At 34.1% G+C, this 9744-nt stretch overlaps 1 protein-coding gene across 1 annotated transcript; it reads left to right on the top strand.

Annotated features, from left to right (window-relative positions):
* Positions 1 to 1782: 1782 nt before the first annotated feature.
* LOC102824462 (probable ATP-dependent DNA helicase HFM1-like) lies at positions 1783 to 9390 on the top strand (the record flags this gene model as incomplete). The annotated part of the gene is made up of 7 exons (XM_006878075.1): positions 1783 to 1983; positions 2070 to 2158; positions 3040 to 3083; positions 3190 to 3291; positions 3688 to 3833; positions 4688 to 4782; positions 9257 to 9390. Coding segments are annotated over 7 exons (811 nt in total), but the record flags the coding sequence as incomplete, so codon positions are not given.
* Between the last annotated feature and the right edge of the window lie 354 nt (positions 9391 to 9744).

Raw genomic sequence — 9744 nt, 5'->3', positions numbered from 1 at the left:
TGAAGTGTCCGTTAATGTCCTGTGCCCATTTTTTAATTGGGTTACTTGTCTTTTTCTTGTAGAGGTGTTGTAGTTTCCTATAGATTTTAGAAATGAGTCCCTTGTCTGATATGTCATTGCAAAAGATTTTTTTCCCATTCTGTGGGCTCCCTTTTTACTCTTTTCTTGAAATCCTTTAATGCATATAAGTTTCTAATTTTTAAAATGTCCCAATCATCTGTTTTATCTTCTTTTGTTTGTGTAATTTTCACAATGTTTCCTAAACTGTGTTTCCCTAGATTAGACCCCTTAAATTTGTCCCTATTTTCATTGATGACCTTTATAATTATAGGATTCACATTTAGGCCTTTAATCCAATACAATACTGTTTTATGACCTGCATTTCCCCTACATATATTACCATGTCATTAAATATTATTTTTCAGTACTACTATTTTTGTGGTTTTATCATCATTTATCTAATCCCTACCTGTTGGAAAATTATTATTATTTTTTCTACTATTGTTAGCAATACTGAAATGAATATATCTTTGAAAACATTCATGGTAATTTCTTTAGGGTTAATTTCTATGTAAAATCAATGACTCAAAGGATATATAAAACTGTAAGAACATACAAATATACTCATTTACACTTCTACCAGCAGTCATTCAAAACATAAGAACAACAAATATACTCATTTACACTTCTACCAGCAGTCATTTCTCTCTGTCCTCACAATGTTTAGTACAATAATGAAATTATTCATGTTACTATTTTAAATGTGTTAAATTTATGATTTAAAATGGTATCATAATTTAAAAATTTGTGCTTCTTTGATTTCTACTGAAGAAAATATGGTTAGCATATTTATTAACTAGAAGTTTTTATTTTGTAACTTGCCACATCATATCCTTTACCTTTTTTCCCCTTCATTAGAATACTAACCTTTCTCTTACTGATTTGCAAGCAATTATTATATGCCAATATCCTCTACTTTGTGAAATGTTCCCTCTGTGACAATCACTAGTTCTATAATTAGATTTATTGCTCACTTTCTTCCATCCTCTTCCTCTATTTTCCCATAAATTAAGGCCATCGCTAGCCTGTACACTTCTCACACTGTAAACTCTCAGATGCTCTTCTCTAAACCCATGATAGCCTTGAAAATATTTTAGTATTTTCTTCCTGTACAATGAGAAATTCGTGAATCCATTTTCTTCCTGTCAAAGCAATGGTCAGTTTACTATTAGGGCATGATGCCCAATTACTAACAAGGCTACGTGAAGATAAAGATTGCAGAAATAAGCTAGTGAATCTAGCATTGAATAAGATTTGTGCTTTTGGCCCTGTCATCTCTCAAGGGTTATTAGTTCTTTGCTTCAAAATTGCCAACCCATATCAACAATTTGCTACTGTACACCTGCAATTTAGGGTAAAAGAAAAAAAATAATAAGCTAACCATCTCCATGCAAAGCTCTGAAAAATTGCAAACAAATTGCAGTGATATTGAAAAATTTAATGTCTATGCCAATATCAATTTAAATTTTACTTTGGACTCTTAGAAGGTAATTAAGACACATGAGCAGTAATTTGAAGTTTACCTTAGTGAAAAGTTTTGGAGTTGGTTACAGCTATCAATAGCATATAACAGTATATCAATAGAATAGGATCAATGGAATATGAAAACTAACCCAACAATTTGTTTAATCCTTTTATACCGTGCCTTAAAGTTGTTAGTATTTGGGTTATTTTCAGCCAAAGAACATTACTAAAAATGTTTTTAATGTCTGTTATTTTAAGATTGCAGAATGGCTTTCAGATGGTGAGAGACCTGCTGTCTGTCTAAAACTGGATGAGAGCCACAGACCAGTGAAACTTCAGAAAGTGGTCCTTGGATTTCCCTGCAATAGTAACCAAACTGAATTTAAGTTTGACTTAACCCTCAATTACAAAATTGCTAGTGTTATACAAACATACTCTGATCAGAAACCTACACTAGTGGTATGAATTATTTATTACTTATGTTTTTTTTAGTATAATGTTTAGTTTTTAAGATGATTAATACAAAGTTATTAATTCCTTTTCAGTTTTGTGCAACAAGGAAAGGTGTACAACAGGCCGCTTCTGTTCTTGTGAAAGATGCTAAATTTACTATGACTGTGGAACAGAAACAGAGGTATATTTTTTCATCTTTTTTGGAAGTAGAAGGACTTTTTTAGGGATTTTTAGCAATTATCTAGATATTGTTGTTGTTGTTAAGTGCCGTGGAGTCAGTTCCAACTCACAATGAGTAACTGATGGGTTTGAACCATTGACCTGGTGGTTTGTAATCCAGTGCTAATCCTACAGCAACATACCAAGAGTCCTTATTTAGATGAGATAACTCAATTAATACCTTAACCTTGGCCAAGTTATTTGATCTCTCTAAGCCTCAGTTTCCTCATCTATAAAATAAAATACTAGTAAATTTGAAGATTAAGCGGGATAATGAATTTCAATGCAGCTGTGATCCCATCTTTATTTTATAACCAGCTTTCTTGAAAGATGATCTATGTTGTTGTCTTCCTTTCTTCCCTAACTTTTAATCCAACATCCATTGTCATCTTTCACTAAAACTGCTTTGTTAAATCAATACCTTAGGAACCAGTAACATATTTGACTACTTACACTTTCTTTAAAAACTCTAGATATTATGCTTGTATTATCTTGTACTGATTTTATTTCCATTCTCAGTCCCCTTTTCACTTCTACAGGGTCTCTATGAGTCAGAACCAACTCCACAGCACTTGACAATAACAACAACCTAACTCTAAATGTTGACATCCTCAAGGTCCCATCCTAGGTTCATTCTTTCATAAATAACACACATATATAGCTTACAAATTAGGAACTTGTGAATGTGAAAGTTAGAAATTCCCTGATTTTTAAAGGTAGTTTTCAGATAATAAAATTTTCAAGCCTTAGGTTATTTGTGAGCTTCAAAACACTTAGTTAATTATTTTAAAAGTTTCTAATACATCAGGAATAGCTCAATAATTTTATCATATTTTAAAACAGGCTACAGAAGTATGCAGCTTCCCTAAGAGATTCAAAACTTAGAGGTAGGTCTATAGGTAACTTTTGATTAACATTTCAAGTATAGATAAAATGAATCAGTTATTGATGAAATATTATCAATAAATAGGAGATTATATGTTTTTGTCACAGATATCTTAATAGATGGTGTTGCTTATCATCATGCTGGTATGGAGCTGTCAGATAGAAAAGTAGTTGAAAGAGCTTTTACTGTTGGAGATCTACCAGTTCTTTGTAAGTAAAACGTCTTGTTGTGGGTATTATAAGATATTTTGGAAAATTTTAAAGAGAAAAATCACTAACAGTCTAAGTATTTTCTACTTTTCTTCCAAGAAACTGAAGTTATATAACTTCCCATGCTCTTATACATGCAATATTAAATTCTTTAGCAATGTTTATTTCTTTGTCATATTAACTGAATATAATGCAAATTAAAAGTAAGCATTTTTTTTGGTTTTAAGATGTAATATTATTTTAGATTCTAAAGCTCTTTTTATCTTCCTTCTTTTCTAAATTTCTTACAAATGATAATTACTTTTATAATATCTGGAGGTGGGTGGTCTTAAAAAAAATATTCTTGAAACAATAAACTTATAAGGTTTGAAATGAATATTCCTTAATCTAATGCAGTTACTACCAGTACTTTATCTATGGGAGTAAATCTTCCTGCTCATCTAGTAGTTATAAAATCTACAATGCATTATGCTGGAGGAATGTTTGAAGAATACAGTGAAACAGATATTCTACAGATGATTGGTAGAGCTGGTCGACCACAAGTAAGTGACAAGAACTTTGCTTTCTGTAACTCATTTTAAATGTATGGTAAAAGCAGACAAAAACCTTTCAATGTAATTTTTGTTGAACAGAAGGTTAGCATTTTATGCTAGATTCGATTGAAAAGATTCTAATTGAAAGGAAGTAAAACAAGTTTCACTAATCAGTAATAACATTTTCTGTTCCCTCCAAACTCCCATTAGTTGATGAAAGGATGGGCTAATGAATGGGTATGGGCACACGGTTAAAAGATTGTCTTGTTTTTGAGTTTGGCTTTGTTTGTTTTTTAGTGTGAATGGGTTGTTATGACCATTTTGAGTGGACCACTTTTTTGTTGTGCACTGTAGAACATCTATCATGGCTGGGTCTTGGCACTAAATACCCCCAAGCATTTTTGTTAGAATAAAAGTCAGTTCATGCACATTTTAAAATGTCCCCTACTCTGACAAATACTTGAATAATAGTGTTATTTTGATAGGTAGCAAGGGAAGATTTAGGAAGAATATCTTTCAAAGAGTCAAATATTAGGCATATTTATAATTTTTATATGATAAACTAGATTATTTATAAATTACACAATTTCTTGCAAATTCTATCCAATTGCTTAAGTTTGTATTGATTTTATCACTACCAAAGTCATGTTAAACTAGAACCAAGAGTGATATTTACAGCTATACTCTTAGAAGATTAAAAAATTATTATATAACATATCAAAATCAGTAGCTTTTTTTTAAAAGGCTTTTTACCTGTTCAAATTAAGGGAACTGTTTACTATGAAGTGAAATTCTGAGTTATTGAAGAGAACTGCTACCAACATGTGGTCTTCTTTATTAAACTTTCTGTTTTTTTTTTTCAGTTTGATAGTACAGCTACTGCAGTTATTATGACTCGGTTAAGTACAAGAGAGAAATACATTCAGATATTAGCTTGTACTGACACTGTAGAAAGCAGGTAATGCAGATAAATATTCCAAAAAGATCATAGTATTAATAGTCTGTTTTTGTTTGTTTTTTCATTTAATATTATTAAAAGAAAATATGATTAGAGGGTTTTCTAAGAATTTTTTCCTGAAACTTTCCAACAGCTCTAAGTAAAATATTTATATCCTTTTAAGGATATGTTGTTGTTATTGTTAGGTGCTATCGGGTCGGTGACCTTATGCATATAGTGACCTCATGCACAGCAGAACAAAACACTGCCTGATCCTGGGTCAACCTCACTATTGTTGCCACGCTTGAGTCCATCGATGCTGCCACTTGGCGAATCCATCTCGTTGGGGATCTTCCTCTTTTCCTCTGACCCTCCACCTTACCAAACATGATATTCTTCGCCAGCGACTGGTCCTCCTGACAATATGTCCAAAGTATGAGAGACAAGGTTTGGCCATCTTGGCCCCTAAGGAGCACTCTGGCTGCACTTCTTCCAACACGGATCTGTGGGTTATTTTGGCAGCCCATGGCACTTTCAACATTCTCCTCCAACACCATAACACAAAAGCATCAATTCTTCTACGGTCTTCCTTATTCACTGTCCAGCTTTTGCATGCATATGAGGTTATTGAAAATACCATGGCTTGGGTCAGGCGCACCTTAGTCGTCAAGCTGACATCAACACTTTAAAAAGGTCTTGTGCAGCAGATTTACTTAATGCAATACATTGTTTGATCTCTTGACTGCTGCTTCCCTGAGTGTTGATAGTTGATCCAAGAAGAATGAAGTCCTTGACAACTTCAACCTTTTCTCCATTGATAAGAATGTTGTTTATTGGTCCAGTGGTGAGGATTTTTGTTTTCTTTACATTGAGATGTAATCCATACCGAAGTCTCTGCTCTTTTATCTTCATCAGTAAATGTTTTAAGTCCTCTTCACTTTCAGCAAGCAAGGTCGTATCATCTGCATATCACAGGTTGTTAATGAGTCTTCCTGCAATCCGGATGCCACGTTTTCCTTCATATAACCTAGCTTCTCTGATGATTTGTTCAGCATACAGATTGAATAAGTATGGTGAAAGAACACAACCTTGTCGCACACCTTTCTTAATTTTAAAACATCTAGTGTGCCCATGTTCTGTTCGAACAATGGCCTCTTAGTCCAGGTACAGATTCTTCATGAGCACAATGAAGTGTTCCGGAATACTCATACTTCACAATGTTGTCCATAGCTTGTCATGATCCACACAATCGAAAGCTTTGCATAGTCAGTAAATCACAGGTAAACATCTTTCCGATATTCTCTGCTTTCAGCCAAGATCCATTGGGCATCAGCAATGATATCCCTCATTCCTCGGCCTCTTTTGAATCCGGCTTGAACCTCTGGAAGTTCTCTGTCAATGTATGATTGTAGCCATTTCTGTATTACCTTCAGCAAAACTTTACTCACATGAGATATCAAAGAGATTGTCCGATGATTTCCGCATTCCGTTGGGTCACCTCTCTTTGGAATGGGCACAAATATGGATCTCTTCCAGACAGTCGCCAGATAGTTGTCTTCCAAATTTCTTGGCAGAGATGAGTGAGTGCCTCCTGTGCCACCTCACTTTCTTGAAAGATTTCAATTTTTATTCCATCAGTTCCTGGTGACTTGTTCTTTGCCAATTCCTTCAATGCACCTTGGACTTCCTCCCTAAGTATCAGTATACCTGAAGGATATACTGAACCCTGATTTGACGTGGCAGGATAAGCAGTGGTCTGCTAACTGCAGGTCGGCATTTCAAATTCATTATCTGCTCTTGGAAACCCTGTACTGGGTCACTGAGTTGGAACCAACTTGACAGCACACAACAACAGTAACAACAACAAGGATGTCTTAGTTATCTATAGCTGCTAATAATCGACACACAACACACAGATGACCTTAATAAAAAAAAGAAATTTATTTTCTCACAGTTTAGGAGGCTATAAGTCTGAATTCACAATGCTGACTCTAGGGTAAGTTAGTTAAGAAGTAAAATGCTTGTTTGTTCTGAGTTTCTGCTACTAGGCTGTCATCATGTGGCTTGATGTGTCTCTTCCTAGTCTTAGCTTCTTTCCATTGCTTGTTTAATCTTTTTATATCTTAAAAAGAGAATGATTCAAAGCACACCTAACATTAATTCTGTCTCATTAACATATCAAAGACAACCCATTCCTAAATAGGATTTAACTACAGACATTAAGCTTAAAAAAATTGTTGTGGATTGAGAAAAGGTTTGCAGAGCTGATCAGGTTTTCACTCAACAATTCATATACATTTTGGTTCATTTAATTGGTTTCAGTCCCCACAGTAATATCACTTATCCAACTTCTTCCCTGTGTTTTCTGTTTGCACTTCTTCTTTACTAATCCTTCTTAACATTGTATTCATCCGTTTGCTCTCAAATGGTGATTATTCTAAGGTGCGTGTACCTCATTAGTTATATTGTTCCCCATTATAGACCTGTGTATTGTTTGGCTGAAAATTGAGCCTGGGAATGAGTTTATTTTCAGACCTGAAGGATATCTAATAGCCAGAGTCTCAGGGATTCCACCAGTAGACATTGTTTTTATTGTTTGGTGCCATCCAGTCAGTTCTGACTCATAGTAACGCTGCGTACAACAGAATAACTGCCCGGTCCTGTGCCACCCTCACAATCATTGCTATATTTGAGCCCATTATTGCAGCCACTGTGTCAGCCCATCTCAATGCAGGTCTTCCTCTTTTTCACTGACCCTCTGCTCTACTAAGCATGATGTTCTTCTCCAGGGACCAGTCCTCCTGATGATATGTTCAAAGTATGTGAAACAAAGTCTTGCCATCCTCAGGAGCATTCTGGCTGGAATTCTTCCAAGATAGATGTATTAATTCTTCTGGCAGTCTATTGTATATTTAATATTCTTTGTCAACTATATTTCAAAAGCATCAATTCTTCTTTGGTCTTCCTTTTTCACTGTCTAGCTTTCACATACATGTGAGGTAACTGAAAGTACCATGACTTGGGTCAGATGTACCTTAGTCCTCAAACTTTGAAACCTTTACTTTTGAACACTTTAAAGAAATCTTTCACAGCATATTTGTCTAATTCAATACATCATTTAATTTCTTGACTGCTGCCTCCATGGGTGTTGATTGTGGATTCCAATACGATGACAACTTCAATCTTTTCTCCATTTTTCATGATATTTATTGGTCCAGTTGTGAGGATTGTTACTTCTTTACACTGATGTGTAATCCATATTGAAATTTGTATTTTTTTCAGTCTTCCTCAGTGTTTTAAGTCCTCTTGGCTCTCAGCAAGCAATGTTGTGTCATCTGCATATCACAGGTCATTAATAAGTCTTCCTTTTATCCTGATGGCAAATTCTTTTTCAGATAGTACAGCTTCTTGGATTATTTGCTCAGCATACCGATTGGAAAAATCTAGTGAAGGAATATAACCCTAACACAGACCTTTTCTGATTTTAAACTATTCAGTATACCCTTGTTATGTTTATAAGACTGCCTCTTGATGTATATACAGGTTCTACGTGAGCACAACTAAGTGTTTTAGAATTTACATTCTTCGCAATGTTATTCGTAACTTGTTATGATCCACACAGTCAAATGCCTTTATATAGTCAATAAAACACAGACAGACATCTTTGTGGAAGTCTCTGCTTTCAGCCAAGATGACAGACGTTGTTGTTGTTAAGTGCCATCAAGTCAGTTCCAACTCATAGAAACCTTGTAATGGGTTTTTGAGGAATAGATGGTAGGTTTGAGCTGCTTATGCTGTTGGTAGCAATCCAGTGTTTACCCTAAATGGCACACAAGGACTCCCTCTATGATAGGCATAGAGGTTAGAATTTATAACACATATATTTGGGGGACACAATTCAGTCCATAACAAAGGAATTTTGTAGTTATAAAAAGTAAAGACAACAGATTAGTTTATTTAACATTGTTTCTTACCATGCTGTAGCACAGTTCCTCGTTATGTAAGAGAAATAAAATAATTTTTACATCTCTTCCCATATTTAAAATTTGCTTAATAGAGAAATAGGCAGTTTTGGAAATTTTAGTAATTATTTGATTAAGATACTCTTATAATCCTTGTGTGGTTCTGTAGGACAAGCACTAGACCGCAAGGTTGGTTTGAACTACAAGATCAGAGGTTCAAACTCAACCAGTTGCTCCTCAGAAACCCTATATAGGGTCACTATGAGTTGGAACCAACTCGACTGCACTTAACAACAACAACATGATGTGACTTACAGCGCCATAAAGTAGAGAAGAATCTCAAATCTTTCTAAAAGTTAAACTCACATTTTAAGATTTCTTTTTATAGTTTTGTATATTAAGTTGTATTTTATAAATTATTAAAATAGTAATCATAAACTACATAAAATATAAACTACTGAAGTTAAAAATTAGGAGTTTATGGCATTGAAATGCATGTTACTAATGCAGAGTTTCTTTGTTTTTCCTATTAGTTTGCATAGACATCTTATTGAACATTTAAATGCAGAGATAGTACTGCATACCATCACAGATGTGAACATTGCTTTGGAGTGGATACGATCAACCTTGCTTTATATCAGAGCCTTGAAAAATCCATCTCATTATGGTTTGTTGCTTTGACTTGAAAAAGTTGTCATTTTTTAAGCCAGTTGAGTCTGTATTTATACTAGCATGTTACAGAAAAGATTGCAGGAACTAATGGGTAACAGAAAATGAACCTAATAACAGTCACAAATACATTTACAAGTAAGAACAGACAAAAGTGAGAAATCTTTATGTGCTTTATGTTTAGTCTTTCAATGAGATTTGAAATCTGTATCATTAAATAGCATATAGTACAGATCTTTCAGAAAAAAAATTCAACTCTAATACAAGCAGTAAAAATACCTAAGATTATTTAAAGTAAAGTTTAAAAAGTCTTAAATTTTGTCTGTACTTTGTGTTCAACAAGTTTCTTTTT

The sequence above is a fragment of the Chrysochloris asiatica genome, unplaced genomic scaffold, assembly GCF_000296735.1.
Source record: "Chrysochloris asiatica unplaced genomic scaffold, ChrAsi1.0 scaffold02715, whole genome shotgun sequence".
NCBI lineage: Eukaryota > Metazoa > Chordata > Mammalia > Afrosoricida > Chrysochloridae > Chrysochloris > Chrysochloris asiatica.
Note: the sequence above shows the minus strand (reverse complement) of the source record. Positions and strands in the feature narration are given on the sequence as shown.